This window comes from Porites lutea, chromosome 7 (assembly GCF_958299795.1).
Source record: "Porites lutea chromosome 7, jaPorLute2.1, whole genome shotgun sequence".
Taxonomy (NCBI): Eukaryota; Metazoa; Cnidaria; class Anthozoa; order Scleractinia; family Poritidae; genus Porites; species Porites lutea.
In genome coordinates, this window is record NC_133207.1 from 12,431,822 (window position 1) to 12,457,952 (window position 26,131).

The following is a 26,131-nucleotide window of genomic DNA, read 5'->3' on the forward strand; positions in this document are numbered from 1 at the left end:
TCTTAAAGAGGGAAAAGTAAAAAAATTCAGCAGGTTTACGTAAACTTCATTAAGATCTTTGGGTCAAGGAAAACTGTGCTTTTTATCAGTAATACTAAACTAAAAAATAAATTTTCAAAAGGTGAATCAATGCGGCATGAAATATAATGTGACGGAGTTTTATATGGGGCAGATCGAACTCAAGTTCCTGTGAAAAATTCCGTGAAACAGTGAAACCGCCGCGGCCCCAAACCTATTGTTTCAATAAAAAATAAGTCATCTTTAATTTCCTTTTCTATATTATCAGTGAATCTTTTAGGATAATTGAGCTTTTTGTGGATACGGTCGAAGCGTAAACCAGCTCTTCTTTCCGTGTTTTTTTTTTTGGCCGCTAAATTTAGCCTATATATGCCTGCATGCGAATTTAGTTATCGATACGTAAAATACCAAGACAACGTGGAACTGCCCTGTTTCTAAAACAACAATAAAAACGATCAGAACGATCATATCTTTTCTTTTTATATTTCGTTATCTTGTGTAAAGGGAAGAAAACAATCATAAGTTATGTTTTAGCCAAGCAGACACAGCAGCCAAAAACCGTAAAAACATTACATTCGCATACTGCTCAATACGGCAATTTCCGTTTTACATAAAAATAAATTACTCCGCGTCGCCATCCGCGCTCTACGTCTGTCAGAAAAGTATTGACAGTTTCTCCTAAAAACTGTACCTAATGAACCATTCTATCTCAAACAAAAAATTTTAAAACTATTTTAAGAAGCGGTACAAATCGAAATCCGTGCCGCTTGTCACGTTCAAAGTGATGGATTATGTTACATGTGAAATCATGCAGAACGACCTTTGAACATCGACGCGCGCCCGTTTCTTTCGTACAACATTAGTAAAAACATTTTCTGTAGGGTTTAGTAAACTCCGACTCAACAAGCCAACACTAGTATGTTAAATTTTTCTGCCCGCTTAACTGAACACTGCACCAGAAGCAAGAGTGCCCGGCCGGGCGACCGGGACCGTTTTTTCAGTCGCCCGAAGCTAAATGTTAGTCGCCTCAGGTGACCGGGCGCCGTTAGAGCACAGCCTTGGGTACAGTATAATTCCGCATACATAACATACTTTGCATAGTTCAGCTGGAAACAACATGGTGGCTTGGAAATGTTCAGCTCTTATTGATCGTAGTTGTTGTGCAGGTATATTTACAGGAAGATTTGTTTCACTTTTAATTAAAAAATATAGCAGGACAAAAAGTAAGACACCTGTGGGCAAATAGCTTTGAGGTTTCAATTCTTAATCACTTTCTCGGAGCATGAAAGTCTGCAATAACAACCAGCCCTACAAGTTACCAGCTGGTGTCCAGCTATGAAATTCTGGTCACCAGAACTGAATTTTTAGTCGCATTGGTGACCAGGAGGGCACAATTTTGGACCCTGTCCTCATGGCCGACTCAGTATGAACAATCCTCTTTCCTCTTTTTCCACATTTTTAAACATACAGAATATCAGTCATATCTGGTTATTCTTAGTTCCCAATAAAAACAAACCAAAAAAACTCTAAGGCCCGGCTCAGATGCTGAACTTTTCATGAGCCAAACCTAATTTGAATTAAAGCTGAACCAGGTAATTTAGATGGGCTGAATTGATTCAGACTATGATCTTAATATCAGCCAACTTAAATTCAAACGACAAAAATGCTCATTTCCAGACTTGCCAACCTCCCAAATGGCAAAAAATGTGAGATTCTGTACCTAGAAATGGGTAAAAATTTGTGAGATGTCCCAAATTTCATACTATGGGTTTTGGAGCAGTAAGGTGGAGCAGTATTTTTGCTGTTTAGGGTTTGTGATTTCTATGTTTTGTTGGTGGTCATCTTAAAACAATAGAAACAGTAAGTCGATCCATAAAACGCAACCGTTAAACGTGTTCTTTGGATCAAGCTGGCTATCAATCAATATCTAGCTTGGAAGCAAACCCTACAGGCTTGGCGCACGCTACTGGTGTACACGAGCGTAACACCGTGCCTTATGCACGATTCGCGCTCAAGAAAAGGCACGGTTTTTGTGCCAAAGCACGGGAAAAAAACATGTAAAGGCACAGATTAGGCACAGTTAAGGCATGTTTTAAATATTGCTAAGGCACATTTTAGGCACAGTTTGGGCACACTTTTGGCCGTTTTGGGCACGGTTTAGGCACAAATATTCAACGCTGGGCACTTTTTTGAAAATCTTTGTAACCCGACTTGCAAAAAAGAACAAACTTGGTACGAATTACAAAAATAATTCAGATCAAACACGATGCAGTTAGAAGTATAGGAAGTGTAAGTTTTGAGCCGCGCCGAAAGTCGGGAAAATTAAAGTATTCTTCGACAGTCCATGTTTACTCCAAGGATAAAGTGGAAATTCACACGCGATATGTGCGGTCTGAACCTTTTCGATTGCCATGCAATTTTATAGACTGGCTTTCTTTCGTTTCTAAAAGAAATCGTGGAAGAAAGTCGAAGCCATAATAACAAAAACAAAGCTAAAGAAGTAAGGCACAAAAATAGCCAATAAAAGTTGTAGAAAATACTTTTTGCGATCGCGGTAAAATTGGCCTGAATTTGCATAACAACATGAAAAGTGGTAATTTGAAACCTTCATGCCAATGCGTGTTGTTTTTTGGTACAAAATGCGGCTGCTTTTTAAAAATATTTCTCTAACTAAAAAAGTAGAATTTACACTTAGTAGTAAAATAATTTGAGCTGCTTGTTTGTTTTTGTTTTCTGGCTCTGTTAGCAAATTAAGCTTTGATCGTATAATAATCGATGAGACGTGCCAATTTTGCTTGAAAACTCATCGGCGTGCAATCAATTTTTTCATTTTCATTTTATAAGTCATATCACAAGTAAATTCTTTTTTTGAATGCAAATCTGCCCTCCTGAAAAAAACAAATATTTCGTTCCAACTAAACGCTCCGTTAAGACGGGGAGAAGAAGCCCACTTCAAAATTTTTTAACATCAGTGAAATTCTTGAATCAATGAAATCATATCAACACGTAATTGAGCTGAGCACTTATTTTAAATACGCTAACCTGTTTAAGATTCCATTTTCTTGTTTGTAGGGGCTTTCCCTGCTGTCTCTAACCGTATTCTGAGTCATATTATTTCTTATTAGGGGATAAAAAGGTTGTCAGACCGTGTTTCTAGACTTCGTAAATCTTAAAACTGACATAATTGCCGTGGGCACTTTTCTTTCGCTGTGGAGCTCGATAGGCTGGACATGATTTTCCGAGTGACTCAATAGTTTGGCACAACTTTTGCATAGATTAGGCACAGTTTGGGCACAACTTAGGCACGGCTTAGGCCATTTTTCAAAACTAAAATGCACACTTTATGCACATCTTAGGCACATTTTAGGCACAAAACCTTTGTGCCAAAGCACACTCTAGAATCCGATTTTCAGTCCAACGCACAGTTTATGAATTTTCACGTTAAAAAATGCTGTCTAACCTTAGATATTTGATCTTAGCATAAAAATGGGTTTCCCAAAGTCTTAACAGTTAGTCTATAAGTAAGGTTTAACTTATGAGCATTCCAAAAATTATTATTTCTTCTCTTAACAACAAAAGAAAGTCAATCAAAAGCTACCTTTTAAATTGACGTTCGCACTGCACAGAGATCGGATGTAGACAGAACATCTTTCTGAAAACGCCCTAAACTTTGTTGTTTTGCCATTATGTTCAGTAATTTTTAATACAGTTAGTACTCATAAGTCACTGACCTCTGTGGAGAAATTTTTCCAAAGTACCATTAATAGAAATAGAGAAATCCCACAATATGCATGGTTAGACTATAAATGTTACGCGAGCTGTTAAAAAATGGTCCCATTTTGAGCCATATTTTTCATATTTTAATTTTATTTTGGTCTTACAGCCAGAAAAAAAATATTCAATGAAAAGCTGTTTATAAACTTTAACTTCTTGCCAAATATCGATGCGATCTGAGTTTTAATAAGTTCATAAGAGCCAAACGATGTGAGATTCTTCATTTAGGTATTTTATTTATTTGCCACACGATTACGATAATTACAAAAAGATGCCAAAAGAAAAAAATGTAGGAAGAGATGGCGAGGAGGCCTAAAAGAAACTATAGAGCTTATGTTAATTAGGCCTCCTCAATTACAATTTTTCGAAGATAGTATAAAAATTACGGCGACGGATACAACATAATATGAGGTGAAAAATTAAACTAATCAATATTACGGAAGTTTACAAATGTTGAATATTAAAAGGCTTTTTCCCAAAATTTTTGTTGGAGTATACTAATAATTATTACAAATAAATGCCTTAAGTGCTCTTTTAAAGGAGAAAGGTGAGGAAGCGTTGATGATGTTGGTGTTTAAGGTGTTGTAAAATTTAGGTCCTTGATAAAAAACGGAAAATTGTTTGGTTCGAGTACGACAGAAAGGCAGACGAAATTTACACGAGTTTCTTGTATTATACGAATGAATTTGACTTTGTAAGGTAAATTTACAATGAAATTTTAAAGGTAGAGTATGGTTTTGATAGGAGTACATGAATAAGCCTAGTTGTATTAAGTATATATCATGAAATTTTAAGATACCAAGATTTTGAAAGATTGGATCAGTATGTGCATCGAAAGTTGTTTTAGCTATAGTTCTGATCACTCGTTTCTGTAAAATCTCAAGACGAATAAGGTTAGTTCTGTAAGTAGAGGCCCAAACTAAGTTGCAATAAAAAAGGTATGGATAGACTAGAGAAAAATAGTGAATAGTGACTGGTCATCAGCTTTAAACAGTGGTACCACACGAGCTATTTTCATTTGATCTGGTACAACGCCATGAGCGATCGATAAATTCATAATGTGAGCCAGAGGTCCCGAAATGATTTGAATGGATTCCTTAATTATAGACATTGGAATATTATCGTATCCAGCCGCTTTCCCGGAAGCAAAAGATTGAGCAATGGTAATAATTTCATCCTCTGTTGTTGGGCTAAAAAAGATTGACTCTCGCAATGATCCAGATAGAAAATCTTTATGTGAACAAGGAGGAGGCTGTATCTTCTTTGCGAGGTTGGGACCAATACTAGAGAAGTAGCTACAAAACCTATTTGCTACTTCCACTGGATCAGAAATCTCCTGACCGTCTGACTTAAATATTGTATTTAATTGAGGCCTTGGCTTTTTTCTGTTTAAAACTTCGTTTAAAATTTTCCAGGTCGCATGTGTATTTGATTTAGCATCTTCCAATTTCTTTTCATAATACCGACGCTTAGCCAAGCGCAAGGTGTGATTCAATTTGTTCTTATATCTTTTGTAGAGTGAACAATTGTCGACTGTTGGAACTTGAAGATATTTTTTGTAAAGTTTATTCTTTGTTTTAATTGATTTAAGAAGAGCTTTCGTTAACCACGGTTTTTTAAAGCGCCTCTGCTTTCTAGTCGCCTTCTTGAGAGGGAAGCAATCATTATAAATCTTTGTATACATTTCATGAAAGCGTTTGTACGCAATATCTGGCTCATCACAAGTTTTAATCGAAGACCAATCAACAACTTCTAGTTTTTCAACAAAAGTAGGAATATTATTCAGATTCTTATCTCTAATAAAGAAGGGGTCTTGTCGACATCGATTTACCGATGTGTTAACGTTATCTGAATGAATTGAGAAGACGGGTAGATGATCTGAAATGTCAGTAAATAATAAGCCGCTTCTCGAACGTTCAAAAAAGTTGTTCGAAAAAATATTATCTATTAACGTAGCAGTATGTGAAGTAATTCTCGAGGGACGCGTAATCAAAGGAAAAAACATATTAGAGTACATTCCATCTAAGAATTGGCCTGTGAGGTGGTGATTTTGGTAGTTAATTAAATTAATATTAAAGTCCCCCATTAGGAAGTATATTTTGTTTTCTCTAGAGATATTACCTAACAACTCATTGTTTGTAGACAAGAAATCGTCGAGTCTATGATTTGGCGGTCTGTAAACAATACCAACAATTATATTTTTTTCTCGAGGTCTTATTAATTCAATGAACAGTGATTCTACAGTATCAACATTATGGAGGGACAAATCTTCTCGAAGTTTGAACTCTAGATCGTTTGAAATATAAAGCCCTACCCCACCTCCAGTTCTATTTTGCCTATACTTGTGCAGAAATTTGAAACCATTAATATCGACCGAATGAGCAGAATCGTTTAGCCAGGTCTCAGAAATTCTGATTACAGAAAATTTTATGTTTAAGCATGATAGATAATCAGTCAGCTTTACTAAATTATGAGGAAGACTACGAATATTAAGATGTAGGAAAGAGAAATCTGCAGGGAAGGAAAGAGAAATCTTAGCCGTGTACACCAGTAGCGTGCGCCAAGCCTACATCTCCAAAATTTTTTGGAGTTTGACTTTTCAAGAAAGTGTGAGGAATTAGTTACCAACTCATGAGAGTGTAAGATGGATCATGAAATATTGAGACTCGCGACAAAGTTGTGAGATGTGGCAAGTCTGCTTTTTTTTTATGCATTAGATTTGGTACATGAAACGTACGACATCTGAATCAAAGCCTCTCCAAAGTCAAAATTCCTGGCAGGGCGAGGCGGGAAGAACGGCTGAGCTGTTCCAAATTGAAATCTTAGAAGGGTTTCTAATAATATTTTATTGATTCAGACACGGACCGTTTCATGTACTTACTTCAGTGTATTAGGTTTGGCTCATGAAAATTTGGCATCTGAACTGGGCCTTAGTTACTTATACACTTTATATTGTGCCTTCATCTCCTGCCTTGAGGACACCTTACTTTTACAGACACCTTGCAATTTCAGGCAGCGGGTGGATTCAGATTATTAGTTTGTATTATTGTTTGGGACTCAGACAAACAGATTGAATTAACATCGGCAAATTCCTCACTTTTATTTTGTTTTGTTTTGTTTTTTTTAATCCTCAACAACACTTTATTACACATTTACATAAAAAGGAAAAATGACAAAAATTGTAAAAGAAACTAGAAAAAAGTAGCTAAAAAGTTACTGAAAATTACAATTAAAATTATCTTTGCACTTATGTCTTATACATGAAGAAACAGTAACTTTTAATTTTTTTTTTACATAACAAAGTAATGTAACTAGCAAAGACTATATTTGCCAGTATGATCAATATTGCACATATATTACCACCTGCTTTACATCACGATTTTGTAAAGAGAAAAAAAAATTTCTATGACATGTTGAGTCAAAAACTGGGTTCTTCTCACTAAAATTTAAGTTGGACCAGTATTCTTCAATTTCTTTTAAAAAAGGGTCTTTTATTTTCAGTTGTGATGCATCTTTTTGTTTTAAATTGTGCGCACTAGAACAATAATATCCCGCCGTATCTCTCCGAGTACCTGGTAGTAATCGAAAAAAAAAAACCTTCCATTTGTCTTTGTCCTCTGTGTTTAGGTAGATTTGAACCCATTCCATTTTCAATGATGCATTAGAACTTTGTATATCAATCATCTCTAGTCTGCCCTGATCGTAGTCATTAGATTTCTGTTCGTTTAATTTTGTTGCCTTTGCTATCCCACAGGAAATCATATAATATCAAATTTATATCTTGAGCTATTTTTTGGTGTGATGGTAGGGATGGCAACAGATAGACTATTTGAAACATGGCTAGAGGTTTTATTATGGGGATTTTACCCAAGAGAGTCAGTCTTCTCGTCGACCAACTATTAAGAATACTTTGGATGTACTTTACCCATTGTTGTACCAACGTTGTACCGATCGTATAATTGGGCCCTTCGTTCTGTGTTTAGAGATTTCTTCCCTTTGTAGTTTTCTAGGGGCCAGCTCATCCAGTATTTGATTCTTTTCTGTTTCCATTAAATTGCCCTCATCTAGTCTTTTTTCAAGGAATGCAATGTCATTTTCTAAACAATTTTCGTGGTCCTTTTTTTTGCGTAGTACAGTGAGCTTGATCAAACTGTCATTTTCATAGTATCCCATCGCTAAAGGAGAGTGGCGTCCACCTCATTATTGTTTTTTGTTCATTTGCTACTTCCTTAGTTATTGGCTTCGTAATTAAATCTATATACTCTCCATTTGACAATGCAAGAAAGAAGTATCCTGGTCCCCTGTGTTATTTGTTAAGTATTATGTTATGAGTGAATGGTCCATTCCAAAGCCTGGAAGCCTTGAAGTTGTTGATGTTAAACTAGAACTAATTAAGAAAAAGTCTAGACGGCATTGTTTCTCCGGATTTCCTTTTCTCCAAGTAAAAGGTTTTGTATCCACATTTAGAAGATGCCAAATGTCTGTTAGGTCTAAGGAGTCAACGATATACTTACCTTTTTACAAGGATTTTTTATGTGCTACAGCGTTCCCAACTTTTTTGTCTTATTTTACATCTAAAACTAGATTAAAATCACCACCCAAAATTATTTCTTCGCATTCGAAAGTAAAAAGGCATTCAAAAACGTTTTCAAAGAAGAAGGGGTCGTCATTATTTGGCGCGTAGATATTTGCTAATATCAAGGTCTTAATGTCGGTTTTTATGTCTACAATTATGAATCTAGCTTTTGGGTCTGAGTTAGTTTTAAGGATGTGGAAGGAAAAAGTATTGTTAAAGAGCATGCTCACTCTGGCACTAGCAGTGGAGAGGCTACTAAATATAGCTGAATACCCCCATTCTGAAGTCCAGCATTTTTCTTTGTCCTTCGAGCAATGGACCTCTCATAGAAAGAATATTGCGTATTTTTTAGTTTACAGCCATCAAAATATTTCACACCTTTTCACGGTGTTAGATAGTCCCCTCACATTTAATGAAATTCCTGACTTTGGTTGTTCATTGTCATTTAAATGTCATGCTTTGGGACTTTTGTGATTGTAATAACAAGTCAGACAAACATTGCAAAATAGCAATTCTGACATCATTTTTGTGAGCTGTGCTAATAGATAGGTTTTTGTGTGAATGTTGGGAAATATTAAGCATTTTCAGCTGACACTTCCTAAATTTGAGAACTGTGTATTTGGTAGATCTGATCGTAACTTACTCTTCCTCCAGTGTAGAAAATTAATACAATCCATATAACATTGTGATTGCTGAATTTCCTGTCCCAGACAGGAAGAAGCAAATTTATTCATAATAACAAAAGATGCCTTGGACAAGGATGGACTGTTGTTATTATCTTGTCTTTGAGCAGGCTTGACTGTGAATTTTGTCAGAGTGGTGTAACTGAATTTTATTTTGGTTTCAACAGGATTTACAAGCTGAGGTCCTGAGTTACCGTAGCACATGGGCAGTTATGTGGCTGTGGAAAGTATCTAGTGCTGATGCCGTTTTACAGTTCACCATGTTGGCAATCCTCTTTGACAAGTTATGGGTGAGTGAATAATTTAAATTGTAACTATACTTACAGGCTGGAATAATGTTAATACATCAGCATGGCTATTGTTGATGTATTGAGCATTAGTACAGCTGTAGCATGGTCAACTGCTTTTTATTGTTTTCTAAATTCATGTAGTATTCTTTTAAGTTATGACAAATCAGCAGGTAGTATTTGAGTCACGTGTACACTTCTTTATACCCCAGTAAAATGTACAACTTCACTAGGTTGATGAATATTATTGAACAGTATACAGGATGTCCCAAAAGTTCGTTCCTCTCATTTCACGCACTATAACTTTTAATCAAAACTTTATTTTTATATGAAATTTCTAGGAGATGTTTATTTCTTTAACGAGTACATGTACTCAGAATTTCAGTAACTGGCATGCGCTTTTTGATTTTTTATCACATTCTGTAGCCGTTGCGGCATGAAGTGGGATACAGTGTGTAGACCCACAGATGATCCATTTTGAGCCTTTTTATCACCTAGTGTGCAGGAGCCACTCCACCCCCAAACAATATTTCTTTATTTTAGGCAGCTAAAAAAAATACATATTGGGCATTCATCCATAAAAGATAATCATCCCGGCCTTCTCCCACAGCAAGGCTTTTGTGCTTCTTTACAAATTTGAGACCAGCTGGGCGTTACTTGGCAGACTAAGCAGAGGTTTTTTTGCCATCTCAGGGGCCTGTAACTTTAAGTATTTTAAACAGCTATTCATAACCCTTTCTGGACTTGGCTCTCTAACTATGTGAGAGCTTCCTCGTAGAGTCTCCTACTTTGTATCTAGGCTTCCTTAAAACTATTTTAGCCGCTTTCTTCAGGACTTTTGGTCTTCCCCTTAGTTTCTTGCCTTCAAAACCTTCATTACTCCATGATCATTTTACTACCCAACATTCAGATTTTTCCAGTCTTTTAGCAGTTTCTACAACAAATAGCCAGTAAATGGAAGTGTACATGTATGCTTATGCTCTCACCTAGCTGAACTTGTTTGCATTAAAGTGCTTTATCTTTCATGGTATTCACAAAATACAAGGAAGGAGTTTGAGCAATTCGGGCTATAAAATACAAAAAACATGTGCCTGGAAAATGTACTCGCGTATGGGCAGCTTTGGTGTGGGAGTACACAAATCGAATATTCGAGTCAAAAGATGGCACAACAAGTATGAAAATAGTGAATAAAATTAAGACACAACTTTTGCTTTTATGATTTGCTTAACAAGTTCAATCGTACTGAAATACAGACTTATAAAGTAGAGGAACGAACTTTTGGGACACCCTGTACAGTCAACTCTCTCATAGCTTGCCTGCGTAGCAGGCACTGGTAAGTTATGGGCGCAATAAAGAATGGGCATATGAGGGAGACACGCAAGGGGAGAGGGAGTGCCTTCCCTATAGGCTATGAAAGTTGTTTCCGGCCCCCTATCCAATTACCTGGCAGCTGCTGCGTGATCTTTCAAAATTTTTTACAGAAATTGATTGACCTTACACAAACAAAGCGTGCCAAAGCATTGTACATTTATATCCTCGGTCTAACTGTTATAAAGATCAGCTAGGTTATCTGATTATAGAGAGATGGAGCAATAAACCGACGATAAACACACAGCATTTAATCATTTTTAACAAAAATACGATAAAACAAAGTCAAAAATGGATATTGTTTAAAGAATGCATGCTGTGTATCATAAAAAGCTGAATGTTGCTATCTGATATTACAAAATCACTGCTGTTCAGACACCAAAGATAGCAGAGTACGTGGAAAATGGCCATTGCTTTTACTGTTTTTGGAGCAGACTTGTTTTACTAAATGGACTTAAACTTCAGAACACAAACTCTACCGAGACATTTTTATACAGCAGACTTCAGGTTGCCTTCAAGCAAATAATAATAATAGCGAAAGGTTTTTCAAATTCATGCCCCTCAGTGGAAATTGTTTCATTTCATCAATCCTGTCCAAGACTTGATGGTACCCCTTCCATCCACATTGCAAGCCGCCAAGTTCTTTTTGAGCAAAGAATCTTTCCTCTAATCTTCATTTCAATGATTCAACAAACTTTTTGTCTGTCGCTGCCTCTGCCACGTAGTCCCATTGAAATGACTTTCGATCATACCATTGAGTAGTGTGATAAAAGGCCTTCACTGCCTTGTCTGTCCATGTACTACTATGTGTAAAAACAATCTCATGTTTACTTTGATTGACAGTTTTCTTGCCTAACACAAACACTTATCCCCTCAGGAGCCTCTTAACCAATAAGAATCTTCTGCACTCTCAGAAAGTGAGTAGAAACGATTTTCATGGGCCTCTCGGGCAGGCGCTTCCTCTCCCCTTGCATGTCTCTCTCACATGCCCTGTTCTTTCCTGCGCCCATAACTTCCAAGTACCTGCCATGCAGGCTATCTCATAGCAACCACTTCTCATAATCGACCACCTCCTGTAAGGGACCACTTTACAAATAACCGTTTTTCTCTCAGTCAAACACTGTTTCAAAAACTCTTTCTTAAGTGACCACTACTTTATGTTTTCTGTTTCCAATAAGCGACTACTTGGCACAATCACATATGATTGTAAGACAGCCACTGTTTGAACATCACAAAAGTTCATTTTTTGAATAGTGCAAAGGATTAATATGACAGACCATAGCAACTGACTTACAGAAAAGATGTCTGTAATATGACCTGTAGGTAAAAAAGTGGATTGTTACATTCATGCAAAATGTTATCTACAAAGTTTCGTCAGTTCCAAGGGTTATTCATTTACCAGTTGTCCATTTGCCTAATTTAGCTTGTAAAGTAATAACTTTATATAATTATGTTAATCAGTTGAGTTTAAGCTTTTGTTTCTTGATTTTCCCATAGACGACCAACTCCCGTAAGCGACCACTTTGTCATGCAGTAAGGTTGGTCACATTATGAGAGAGTTGACTGTATGAATACAATACAAACAGCTGCTTAGCTGACAAGTATCAGTAATTAATTTTAACTGATACAGATCTTTACTTATAAACTATTCAGTGTCCAATCTGTATGGGGCTTACATTGGCTCAGCTTTGGCTTGCTGTTGCAAACTTCAAAACACACCTGTCACACGTATTTTATTGTATTGCCTTATTTTTTCCTGAATCTTTCAGGTTTGGGTGCAGATGTTGAACTACTTTGGCCCTTTAGAATTAGCATTTGTTATTGTGTTTTCTCAACTGCATTTGATGGAGGTAGGTTTACTTGTAGTACTACGGCCAAGCCAGGTCAAGTGTCCCCTGCCACTAAGATTCTATTAGTGAATTTATTATTCACAAGTTCAATAAGTGGGTAGATGTAGATTTCAGATTCATCTCTTTTATCCTGCATGCGTAATGAGTCAAATTCTACCAACTCATTTTCCTGTATTTGATTTAATGTATTCAAAGCAATTTTGTCCATTCAGAGATTTTTCAATCTCAACAAATACAGAGAAGTTATAAAAAAATTCACCACTCATTTTTCATGCAAGAATGCAGATTTGAATTTGATACTGGTTGCAGCAATGACTAACGGAGTCAGTTATCATTTTTTTAAATGGAATCTATGGGGTTGCACTTGATCTGTCATGACTGTAATAATAATACATGTAATAATAGTAAAATATGAAATCAGGGATAGAAACATAATTCTTGGAGGACTCACCCTATGGGTGAGTGATGTTTAGATTGTGCTCAAAAGAATATATTAATTTTGACTTGCCAAATATTCCTGCCCCCAGTTAAACCAAACAGGCCATTTTGCAGCTGTGTTCTTAGTGCTCTGGCCTCTTAAGGTGATTTCTTAGGAAAAGAACCTAACATAGATTGTAGGTGAAACTTGGTACACTGATGTAACAAGTCAAGTAGATGACAAAAAAGTAATAAAAAGTGGGGGTCACAGTGCTCATTTTGACATCACTATGCTGGCAAATACGGGTATTTAGGACTCTTTGGCAAAAAACGGGCGCAGCCCAAAACTGGACAAAAAGGAGAGATTTTTTCGATGGTGCGTGTGGTAACGCACAGAATTTGATTTAAATGTATTGTTTGTCCACTTACATACCAGAAAAATGCTGTTTTATGCCCTTGTTTTTACTTTACGCTCCAAAGTAGACTTAATTTGGACACACGCTATTCAACCCACTATAGCTCAATCTCTACAATTTAGTAAAATTGCCAAAGAAGTGAACATAGATTTATGCCAATTTTTTTCCATTGAAAGGAAGCACTGTTCTTATTAAAATCATAAAATAAAAAATTGGGGTCAAGTGGCAAGCTTCAAAATGGCATGTATCTGGAAGGGGGGAAGAAGCATTAAAAAATCCATTTTTTCAGAGTTTACATTGAGATATCACAGTTAGGACGCAATGTGATAAAGATGGCTCTTAAATGAAAATCAAAGTGAGATAGCACAAGTTAAATGTCCATCATTGAGGTTTTCCGTGGGAAAGTCGAACTCAGCAACAATCATACTGCCTATGTTATGCACATTCCCAACACCTTGAGTCTCATCTAGGCAAGAAACAACTGCAACCGAAATTCTAATAGCATTTCACTTCGGTCAACTTCATTTTAATAATGTTACTTTCGATGCTCTTTTTCACAGCGGCCATCTTGTCATGTGCAGTAAGAGATGTGCCGTGCAAAACCAGCGAATCACCTTAGTAGAAGCGAGGGTGACTTTGTTTCATCACAAACCAATCCTGTTTTTCACATTAATAATAAGTAATAATATCCAAGGGCTTGTTAGCATAAAAGTTATAAAATTTGTACATGAAAAGTAGGAAGGTTGACTAGTAACATGACAAGGGTACACATTCTTTGTAAAATGTTCTATTGAATGAAGTACAGGAAACAGCGGTGGGGTTGTTGTTGACAACAAAGTGAAACCTCTCTATATACGTGTATGACCTACATGGATATCAAATTTCTCAATGTTACTAACTAAAGAAATCAATCAGTTTTCTTGCCCACATTCATTCTGCCATGGGATTTTTACTGATAAAATTAATAGCTTTCAGTGATTTTAATATCCCACATTCCACATCCTGGACACATAAAAATGTCTTAAGATGCAAAAAAACACATATTATTTGGTTGGACGCAAAGATCAAATTTGAGCAAAGAAGATGAAGATTGTTGTGAAGAGAATCCTGTTTTTGACTTAAAATCTGTAAAAAATACCTTAATCAAGGGTGCAATATCATTTGCAATCAAAAGGATGTCCAAAAGCAATTTTTGAATAAACAAAGCACTACCATACAAAACAATCCAACAAAATCATTGGGTTTTGGAAGTTTTCATCGTATGAGTCCCAGGAGTTGCCATATAGCAATTTGTAACAAAATCACTGAGATTTTTTGAGGTTTTAAGACAGTCGAACTTTTTATCCTTTAACAAGGTTTCTAACAGTTTTGACGAATTTGAGATGGATGGCAGAAAATAAAATTCTCCCACTACACATTTTATGGCTCTAAGCTGGATTCAAAATGACTCCCTGCAGAATTGATTTGGAGCCACAAAATTATTGCCAAGTGCAGGATGCTAGTAAAAGCTCTTTACTTGTATTGTGCAAATGAGCTTCAGACACTTGGCTGTGGTAGAGGAGGGGCTGTCTGTATATAGCCTATGGAAGAGGTTTTTATATAAATTCAAGTTATTTTTTGTTTCTCTTCAGGTGAGAGCCTACCTGCTTGGTACATAGAGTCCTAGAGAAAAGCTTAAAGCGAGTCTTCTATTTTTTTGTTTGGAATTCATTAATTGATGTATTCATCAATGTGTTGCAGCTTATTGTTAATAATGTGAAGTGATTTTACAGTTGATCTGTGCTTTATTTTGTTATTAGTTGTAGCCTTTTTAGTTTTGATGTGAATAATTTTCCTTAAGCAAACTGTTAGTCTTATCAATATTAACTTCACTGTCAAATTTACTTGACCTAATTCAGGAATGTAAAGTCTTGGAAATAATGTCAGATGTATCAATTGCTTTAATTTATTAATTAAACTAGAAAATAGAACAGAGGGAAGTATATTAAGGCAAATAATATATTTTTCAGTTTAACATGTGAGAGGGGAGGTAAAATGAGATCCAGAGATAAGTAATTATTTTATTTTAAGTAGTACTCTGTTTAAAAAATAAAAAATTAATAGAGGTTTGACTGTATTTGAGGTAGGTATCAGAAACAGGCTAGAATTTCCCTCATCCTTAAAAATTGGTTGACCTAAAAAGTATTGAAGGAGGGTTATTTGCCAAAATATCAACATTTGACACAAAACCATTTTAACTTCTGAAGTTCATCATCTATTATACCAAAAATATTGTCAGTCCTGCCAGTATCTTAACCATGACTGTTACTTTTACCTTGTGCTTGGTCTTGATAAGTCTTTTCTTGACTTTTCTAGAAAGATCAGAGACCGTGTGGTCACAGAGTAAGCTTTTAACAACAAAGCTAAGGGATCATTTCAGTCATTCGTTACTTTGTCTTCTGTGAAGAATTTCATCGTCACCTCTAACAAGTGGATGTCGTTATGGATCGGTCAATTCCAGCTGTGCCCAACCCCCCCCCCCCCCCCCCGGCTACTCTGGGGCATTTGCCCACCGTTTTAGTCCTGGGGGTGGGACATTTGCAAATTTTGCACGCTGCCCAGGGGCCGGGCATTGGCTAACCCCGGGGCCAACCCCAAACTTTTGACACACACGGTTTCCTATCAGCATAAATATAACTTTCACAGAGGATTTTACTGGAAAAACAAGCAGATTGGCTCATCTGTCAAGGACAGAAAAAAAATTGAAGAGGGTTGGAAATGTATGTTCTCGATTTTATGCATGCATTTCTTCATTGCTTATCAAGCCAGAATTACATAGCGAAATGGGGATCTATTGACAAGAATCAACGTTTTTTTGGTTATTGAATCAAATTTCTGTTGATATTATTTGAAGAACATCCTTTCGTATTTATAAAACTATTCCAAACAGTCAACTTTACAGTGCACTATTAATTCTAAAGTCGATAATTTTATAACAATACTAAAACCATAAACTGAGTGTGGTCACTGCGTGAAGTCTTATTTGGAATAGCACTATAAATTAAAATTAAGGAAGACGTTAATTGAAAGAAAAAATCGAACATTAAAATGTTTAAAATGGCACTACCTGACCGTGCTATCAATGAAAAATGTTGCAGTGTTGACAGAGGACGGGGCATTTGCCCTCTTTTTTTTGTCCCCACCCCAGGGGATTTGTCAGCTTAAGAGTCCCCATCCCCGGGAATTTGCCATCCAAGGCAAAAAAATGCTAATGCTGGGCACAGCTGGAATTGACTGATGCATTACTTGTGAGTCCTAGTGAGTTATTAATTTTTAGTCTATTTATTTGTATTGTATTTACGACTATTAAACAGTCACTATCATCTCAACAAAAACTATTCCACTTTTGTGTCAAGGGCTGTTGTAGCACACTTTACTATCAGTTCTTTTTTCCAGAGATTTTCCCCAGTGGAAGTGTTTTTTGTTGTTTTGTTTTAATTTACACCATTTAAGAGCTGCACCTTTTAACAAAACAAGCTCCGAAATGAAAAGCTTGGCTAACACTGAGTAGTTTGCCCTATGCTATGGACAATCATTTTGCTGAAGCCCTAAGAACGTTTGTGAGGAGGATATAATAATAATGGAAATGGTCAAAATGATTGTATTGAACAACAATCAGTGAGCCATTTCCAAAGGGAACTGAGTATTGTATATCATTGCAATTATGATTTTTCTGCCACCTTGTATTAATAGTTTGTTGGTCTTACGATGGCAGTACACTTATTACTGACTTGTTTGTTGTCAGACTATTTACGTGTAATATTATAAATGATTACTGTAAAAAGGGCAAATCATGATGAAATGTATGATATTCAGAAAAATAAAGCTTCACAAAAAGTCTTCTTCATGAGTTGTTTTTTAGTTGACTGTAAGGAACATTCTACTTGTTACTACCACATCTATATTGTCAAACGCTCTGAATACACCTGTTAGAATGCTGAAATTATTACTGGGATCATTATCATCTCCAGTCTCATGGACAATGGCCATAACAATTTAGCCTTTTGGCTCAGATTCCTGAAAAGCCGATTAGTGTTAATCCAGGATAAAAAATTTTGTTCCATTTTTGTATTTACCTTTCTATGCATTGCCTAGAGCAACATTCTATGTCTATGTTATCATAGAGTCTCATAGTAAAGACAAAAGTATTTTGTAAGCTCGAGTGACATGATCTTAGACAAGAAAACCTTGCTTAAAATTTGGCTTAATCCAGTGTTAAACTTAACCATCTTTTGAGGAACCAGGCCCTGCTCTTTAGCTACACCCATTATATTACTCTCATTCTATCCAGCTAGTGTTTTGTGGCTATGACTGTTGTCAATTCTGTCCAGTTTCTAAACAACCCTTTTTTTTATTTCTTCACTTGATCACACCACGTGCACCTTCCCAAAACTGCCAATGTTTTAATAAGGATCAGGTTATTCAATTTGCAAGGAAAAAAATCGAGAATAATGGGGGCATCCACTGAGATGCAAATTAATGCTGAAATCTCCATAAAACATAGTTACAAAGGATAGTTTGAATTGTTTATTAAAATTTGTCATCTAAAACCCTGAGCAGCTAACGTAATACAATGATGAAGGAATAAACAACTGTTATCTAGTACCTTGAATTGCTTTAATAGTAGGGAAACTTGTTTTGGTGGCACTGAAAAGATTGGTAAGGGTGTTTGGCGTGTTAACACAAGACTCCAAACCGTAAAGTCATACCATGTAAACTTCAATTGAAGCTCCATATGTGACCACCTCTGATGAACAGGCACCTCTCGTAAGCGGCTACCTCCCATAAGCAACGACTTTTCCAATGCACCAAAATTTTCCCAATCAAAGCCTTATAATTGGAACCTCTCTTAAACGAAAAGCTTATGTTAGAAACGGTGACCAGACTGTGACCACTCTTTGGGATGACGGTTTTGTTTTTAACCTCTACTAAGCTACCGCCTCATACAGTGGTCTGCAGATCTTTGTGTTCACTGTATGCACCACAAACCCAGGAATTGAGAAGAAGATAACAACTTGGAATTATATATATTGTATGCTAAATATTACATGCAATACATTCTATTGAAAAAGGAGATGTGTCTGGACTTCCCTTCGTAAAGACCTCAACAGTCTGACTTTGTAACTGACCACTTCCTGTGACTTCACATTTTGAGGTTCAACTGTATAATAATTTACAGTTTGCAGTAAACTAAAGTTGTCATCAACACTTACTTTGGCACTAGTACTTAGCAAACTGAGCATGTAAATTCAGTTTAAGGCATCTTATCTAACAAGTCATTCAGCAATGTCAGAGAAAAAGTGAAATAATGAAATACGCTAATCATCAGTCTTGTCTGAACACCTCCAAACCAGTCCCAAATCAACTTATATGGTGCTTTGAGTGCATTTCTAGTGTTTGCATCAATGGAAACTCTTAATATTCTCTGAAACTATCTTCAATATGCTACAAGAACATAATGGGTGTTTTAATCTGTGTGGAATACCACTCACAATAAACCCTTGTAATCTATTTGCAATGATTTTAAGCCAAATGCCAAATATTTTTTAACATACAGATTAGAACAATAACATTATGTTTTTTGTATGGAAAACCCAGTGAGAAATTTAGTTTACTTTTATTGTCCCATGTAAATGTACAGCTGTCATGGGTCTAATTTTTTCTTAGAAATTATGTTTTCCCAGTATTTACTTAGTGTGAATATACCTCATTTTTTATACCTTGTATTCAGACGATATTATTTTCCTTATTATTTTCATAATGTTTGAACAATACACTATTTTTGCCTTATTTCATACGCTTTATGAATCAATAGATACAAAATTATTGTGGCATGTAGTTTCACCACAGGATGAATATATTTTAAAGAAAACTCAAGAATTCTGATCTAATCATTTGTAAGAGTTTTTATGTTTTTGTCTTGCTTTGACCATAACAGAACAAATTTTACATAACGCTGAAAGAACATCACGTGTAAGGAAGCAATTTGATTGCCTTAGAAGAAGGTTCATATAAGAGTTTGCCTGTTCAGTCAACTGAACCAAGCCTTGAATTATATGACTTAAAAGGTAACCAGACAGGAACATGTATCACAGTGACTGGTATCACATTTATGGCAAGCTAGGTGCTCCTGAGCTAAGACAATTGAATGGAGTAAATGTTTTAGGAAATAAAAGTCATGCAAAAAGTAATTTAAAAATTATAATATTAATTAAATTCACATGAATAACAGTAATAATCATTCATCTGTACTCTTGAGAGTGCAGGGTTACCAATGTTAAGCCGTTCTGTAGTTATTACAGTGCTGCAATACCAAAGCTACACCGACTAGATAACATGCTCTTTACACTATGCCAAGAGTTTGTATGCGGATCATAACGCTGCACCAGGCTAAGATAACCTGAACCATCATGTCCACCAACTGAATATAGAAAGCCATTCAACACAGCCACACTTAGTCCTGTCCTAGGCCGACTCATGGGTGTGACCATGGTCCATTCACTGGACACAGGGTCAAACCGCTCCACACTTCGTAAATGAGAAACTCCATTGTGACCACCTAAGGAAAATAACCAGAAAGATGAAGAGCTTATTAGTCCGGTCTACCAAAACATTGGTTGGTGGGCAAGAGGAGAAAAAAAAGGTTGGAACTTGAAAAAAGCACAAGAATGTGGTTAGAAAAATTCAGTGACCCCCGAAAAAGTAGTGTATTGATTTTATGTAGCTTGGGCTGCATAACTTTTTGATACATTCAACGGTAAACAATATCAGGATATCAGGGATCACAACACTGAAAATGACCTACTGTGAAACTCACAAAACCATGAACACCAGAAATATTTATGGAATGTTATTGTTTTGCGAGAAGGAAGCCAATCAAGCGGGAGAAAACTAAACCGCAAACAGCAACAGTAATTAGTTTGTGGTTTTGTGGTTTGCTGGCGTGTCCTGAACTTTATTGTGACTGGTCACTACACAATAAACCTTCCTAAAATGTTTCAGCCGTTCATGGTTTTCTGAGTTTGACCGTGACATGTACTTTTGTTTAATGTTCACCATATAAACCCTGTTTTAATACCCTGCCAAATGTTCTTTTACATTTTAGTTTTAGGACTGTTCGTTTGAGAGTTGGCATGGATGCCCTTTTTAATCTTCCTGTTTACGACCCTTTCCCAGCTACTACAAACCAATTAGGAGGAGAGGAAAAATGCTAAGAAATAATAAAAAGTATTCTCACCAACTACATAAAGACAACCATTCAAGACCCCAACGCCAAAATTGATCCTGTATGTGCTCATAGCAGGCATCATTTCCCAGGAATTTGAGCTGGGATCATATCGTTCAACAGTTCTAAGATAAGATGGCCCATAGCCTCCAAGAGCATAGAGATAGCCATCACATACAGCTGCAGCAAAACAGCTTCGACTGTAATGCATAGGTGCAACATGACTCCACTGTTTAGTGCAACTGTTGTAGCATTCCATTGTGTTAAGGTACGTATTACCATCATAACCACCCAGAGAATACAAAAATCCACCTTCAGAGAGAAAATGGTATTAAAAAATCACAGATTGATGTATTATACAAAACAGTGGAACCACGTTAATACAGTCAAGAATGGGTAAAAAAAAATGGCAGTATTAATAGGGTAGCCGTATAACCTGGGCAGGCTCAAATTTCATAACATGAGGGCCATAATAAAAAATACAACATAAATTGCCAGAATTCATATTTCTTGAACATTACTGTTCTCATTAATAGACAACTGAAATGTAGATATCGTATAAAGTAATAATAATTGAAAAAACTACTTAAAATTTTCCGTCAGTAGATAAAACACTTTTAAGCTTCGCCTATAAAATCGCCACAAGTGCATTTGAAGGGTACTGTAGTCCAAAAACAGTACAAGAACAAGTTCAGATTACTAGGTCAATAAAACTGACATGTCAAAGGCACTTTAATTTTCTAAATTTCGAACAAATGGCCGTATTCACGGTGCGAAATTCTAAGAGATTCTATTGTTTGGGGTTTTAAATTGTGACTGTTGGCCATATTTAACTGGTGACCACGCGAGTTTTTTATGAGGAAATGTTGCCGTTTTCCCAGGCAAAAAAACAGTGGCAGTAATAATGAGATGATTACCAAGGTGGCTGCAAGGAGGGGTTCCACCATAATAACTTATTTTTGTTATAACCTAGGAATTAATTTGTTTAAAAATACAAAATAATAAAAATGTAAAAGATGGAAGTTAATGGAGTTGTAACACAGAGTTTCACGCACTAAGCGATCATCAGATTATTATATCTATATATAGTATTTTGTAATTCCTGAAGGATTAACTGTGGGTATAAATAAAGTTGATTTGACAAATTATTTTATAGCCTGGAGAGAAATTTCAAATGATGATGTAATAAGCGTAACAAAGTGAAAGCACATAAAACTATAAACATTTGCAATAAAAAAAGTTTGCCAGAAAAATGAATTGCCCACATTATAAAAATTTCTTTTTTTCACCATGCATTTTATTAATTTTTAAATATTTTTCATTACAACCCTTTGTGCATTTTTATATCTACATTGTTATCATCCATAAGCTCACAACAGAGTCTGTGGTCTCAAACACCCTACCCTGTACTAGGAAATTTGCTGATTGATGTCACTGGGCAAATTCCATCCCTTGAAAAAACCTTGTGAAAAACATTCTACTTTTGCTCTAAAGAGCAAACTTTTTGTATTATCAACAACTGAAAATTCATTTAAGATGACTTTCTTACCTAAGGGTTGCACTGAGTGGTTACTGCGGCACTGATTCATAGGAAGTACTCTGCTCCAATGACCAGTCTCAGGGTCAAAGCTTTCACAGCCATTATCACAATACCTAAAGGGTGCTCCACTGTGAACTCCAACACCACAAACAAGACCACCAACTGCATAGAGCTTACCTACAAATTAAAAAGTTATTTGTAATATTTTATTACTTTGTTACCTTTGATTTCCACTCAAAGACTTTTCTCCACTCAAGATCAATGATCTGCATAATAAACTACATAATAATTGTCAAATGAAAACAAATTGTTACAAAATAGATGTAAATGAGCCCACACCTTGCCTTAACTTTAATCTAGGCATTTCATGTCTTAATATTAAGTAAGAAAAAAGAAAAAGAAATTGAAATTAATCAATTAAAGCAATGATATCACATCAAAGCATTTAAAAGCACTCAAATATTAACAGTGAAAGATTGAGAAATTATGGTGTCTTGAATGGTTGATGCTCAAATCTTTTTGGTAGTGGCTTAGGTCAAATCTGACAAAAAAGAAACTTAAATAATAACTAGAAGAATTTCAAGGGGTAGTGGGGATGGGAACAACAAACACTGGCTGCCATACATGTATGTGAAGGAAAGCATAGTCATATCACTAGCAGTATATGTCAAGGGGAATTCACCATATCATAGGGATTAATCTGCAACACAGGAACTAAAATCAAACAAAAGTTAAAAGGATTTTGAATTGGTTCTTACAATGGTACCTCCAATCAGTGATATCTGAGTTGAAAACCTGAAGGTGTTTGAAGAAACTAATCATCTTTTCAAAGAGCAGTAAAAGAGATTAATTTCCATTTTGGTCATGAAAAATGCTAAAATTATAATAACATTATAATAATTATAATAATTATTCAACAATTCAGGGTTCTTATAATTTGTAGTGCTGGCAACTGGCTAAAAAACCAGCTAATTTGAGGTCTGAGCTGTCTATTTTTTAGGAAAATGTGAGGGAGAGAAAGCCTCAAATAACCTACAGCATTCGACTACCAAGCTAAGTTAAGGGAGAATCTTGACTGAGGCCCCCAGTACACACTGGATGCAGTGAGGTCTAAACCAGCGACAGAGGTCAAGATTCTCACAAACAGACCAACCTAGTTTGGTTAAGGTATCATCCACCCTTAAGCACCCTTCTCACGTTGATCAGCACTAGCGCTTTTCCTTTTAATAAATACCCCCATGAACCATAAATTTTCTGAAAGCTCAATAGTTCCAGATTATTGCTCATTCCTTTCAAAAAATCAAAATATTAATGCAATTCAGAAATGAGAAGCTTTTTGTGAAAGTGAGTATCACTGTACATTTAAGTCCAGGCCAACCAAAAATGAACAGAAGAAGCCAATTAAGGTTGCATTCGCTTCTTAACAAGTTTGACTAAAAAACTGCCTCAGATTTTTGTCAAGTGCGTTTGTTCTTTTGTTATAGGCAGTTGAAGTTAGAGATAGCAAATCATTAGCACTACCTGTGAGAAAATGCTCTAACTCGAAAACGAAAACAGAAATGAAAATTCACAGAACAGTTTTTTAGAAAAACTATTTGACAGTAAGTTGGCCAAATTTCAGCTAAATTGGTTCATGGGTTGCCTAATAAGAAGTTTATTGTAACGGACAAGTGGCAATGAAAAATTAAAAATTTGGAAAAAGAGGATCAAGCTCAGTAGTAGGTATATTTCCCACTGCTCTAGACTTTTTTAGTCACTCACAATTTTTTTCCATGCACTTGGTGACTCTTGTATTGAGTGTTTTTGGATTCAAGCCTGCAAGCAGTCTCACTTGTGCAAGTTAGGAAAAATTTTTGGCTGTGGAGCCACCATTCTGCAAGGAGAATGGGCTGAACTTGCAAGAGTGAGCCTGCTTGCAGGATATTTCTGGATTTTCATCTTTGCTTTTAGCTTTCTTAGCTGGACTGAAATTTACTAACGTTTGATCATTCTCTTAACCTGTTTCCTCGTCTGGAACCACTGTTCTTTTTATTTATAATAAGGCAATTTTTTTGGTTTCCACTTTTGTTTTTCTAACTTTTTGGGCACGATCCATTCAACCAAAATTTCCAGAAATTCGGTCCAACACTCAATGGATCAGTTCAGTCCAACTGCAAAAGTTTTGAAAAAACAGGTCTACCTTTTGAGGTGGACCATTTTTCCCGGTTGGACAGGTCGGAATTTTGGTTGAATGGATCGTGCCCTTTGAGTTCAAACGTTATGTTTGGTCCACATGCTGGTCTAGATGGGAAAATCTATACCGCAGCCAATACTTACTTTAGCCATCAAATTCCCCACATTCTTGAATTAAATTGTTTCCAGTCCTTTTAAAACACAGCCATACATGTATTGAATACGCGAAAAGGTGACACTTGAGGCTTTATTGTCACCCAGTCCTCTCCATTCTAACCTCAACCCAAACATGCCAGGTAATTGCCATGAAATGTAGGGATTAAGAATATCTTTCAATGCATTTTCTTAAAATAATATTCAATTTTCGAGCGTGAATGTTTACTTGATAAATTCATCTACGAATATTGGAATCCTAAGCAGAACAGAGAAAATCCTGGCATAGATTAAGGCTTGAATGCAATCAAAATCACAAAATCATTGATTTTCAAGATTTTGGCAAGCGAAAAGGAAGCTAGGTTGTTGAAAAACAAAATGAAACAAATAGTTGATATTACAAAGCTAATAACTGTACGGCTAACAGTTAAATGAAGCCTATTAAACTCAAGTTATCATTTACCATCTAGAACAGCAGCTCCAAACTCGAATCGTCGAAGTTTCATGCTCGAAACTTCAGTCCAGCGATCTCTTTCTGGCTCGTAATACTCAACGCTGCTCAAAGTCGCAAACAGGCCATTTTTTCCTCCAAGCGCAAAAATCCTCCTAGGAGCACGTCGAGGTTTCATTGCTTTCTCACAGGGAACCCCTTTGGCTTGAACAAGTCTGTATTTTAAGGCTTCGTTCAGTACAATTTGGCTCGTTCTGTCCGCGCGAATTAGTTCATTTGTCTCGTAGTTTGACGTCAGGAAACGAAGAGTCAGTAGAGGCAGACGAACATATTTCAGAAGTTTACCAAGAAGAGAAATTCGTTCTGGGAACTTGTGTTTAATCCACAAGAGCAATGCTTCAAACACAACTTGTTCAGAGACAACGTTCAAATTATCGTCTTTAAGAAGTTCTGTTAGCTGGCCTACTGGTAGAAGCAAAAATTCTTCATGTTTTACGACCTCTTGAAAATGGTCTTGAATGAATTTTCTCGATTTCTTCTGCAAGCTGTGGCAAGAGTATGCTTCAGCGAACTTGCTGATTCCTAAACAGTTACTAGAATGTAGCTGTTGACTAAGAAAATGACAGCAGATTTCCTTAACTCTGCTCAACTGAAGCATGTTAGCTGCTGGAAGTAAAAGTTGGACGTTTTCTTGTGTAACTCTAGCTTTTCCAGTGTATGCAAAATCCACAAGGGTATGAAGCGCATTTTCGTCTACTTCTCTCAAATGTATGACCTGTTTCTGGCTCTCAAGGAGATTTCCTGTAAACATGGCATTAAAATAGGGACTACAAGCCGATAGGACAACACGATGGGCCGAAACTCTTTTTTCTCCGGCGCACAATTCAACATCACAAAGCTCCCGTCTCTGTCGAAGTTGATTCAAACCTTTGAGCAGCTGATTCGAATGCACGACCTCTGGAGTTCCTGAATTAAGTTCTGATTCATTCACCATCGTCTTTCAATTACACTTATTCTCAAATCAAGAGAACAGCTGGTAAAAACATGAAAAACTCAATCGAAACAAGCCTTTCTCTAAATGAAACCTTGTCGATTTCAGGCTCATGTTTAGTCAGCGGCTGTCCATGTGGAGCATGCAAAAATACTGTTTCCGAACAGATGG

General features: G+C 36.2%; 2 protein-coding genes across 2 annotated transcripts in view; one reads left to right on the forward strand and one right to left on the reverse strand.

Annotated features, from left to right (window-relative positions):
• LOC140942822 (ceramide phosphoethanolamine synthase-like) overlaps window positions 1–17,268 on the forward strand; it is a 29,985-nt gene extending 12,717 nt beyond the window's left edge. Inside the window, exons 2-4 of the mRNA XM_073391828.1 lie at window positions 9,219–9,341; window positions 12,476–12,556; window positions 15,021–17,268. Of these exons, the coding sequence (XP_073247929.1) occupies window positions 9,219–9,341; window positions 12,476–12,556; window positions 15,021–15,047 (231 nt within the window). The 3' untranslated portion in view covers window positions 15,048–17,268. The remainder of the gene's footprint in view (window positions 1–9,218; window positions 9,342–12,475; window positions 12,557–15,020) is intronic.
• Window positions 17,269–17,942: 674 nt separating this feature from the next.
• LOC140942496 (kelch-like protein 28) lies at window positions 17,943–26,102 on the reverse strand. Its single transcript, XM_073391406.1, has 4 exons — window positions 24,982–26,102; window positions 22,203–22,370; window positions 20,666–20,965; window positions 17,943–19,987 (listed from the first exon to the last, which is right to left on the reverse strand). The coding sequence occupies exons 1-4, from the start codon at window positions 25,961–25,963 to the stop codon at window positions 19,725–19,727; spliced, it is 1,713 nt and encodes a 570-aa protein (XP_073247507.1). The 5' UTR covers window positions 25,964–26,102; the 3' UTR covers window positions 17,943–19,724.
• Window positions 26,103–26,131: the final 29 nt, after the last annotated feature.

What these genes read in the sequence shown, in the direction of transcription:
- LOC140942496 (XM_073391406.1), bottom strand. Translation starts at nt 25,963, where the DNA reads ATGGTGAATGAATCAGAACTTAATTCAGGAACTCCAGAGGTCGTGCAT. An exon ending in TGGAGCTGCTGTTCTAGATG is followed by an intron (nt 22,371 to 24,981) that starts GTAAATGATAAC and finishes TTTAATTTGTAG; the next exon opens with GTAAGCTCTATGCAGTTGGT. An exon ending in TGGTTGTCTTTATGTAGTTG is followed by an intron (nt 19,988 to 20,665) that starts GTGAGAATACTT and finishes TATTTTCCTTAG; the next exon opens with GTGGTCACAATGGAGTTTCT.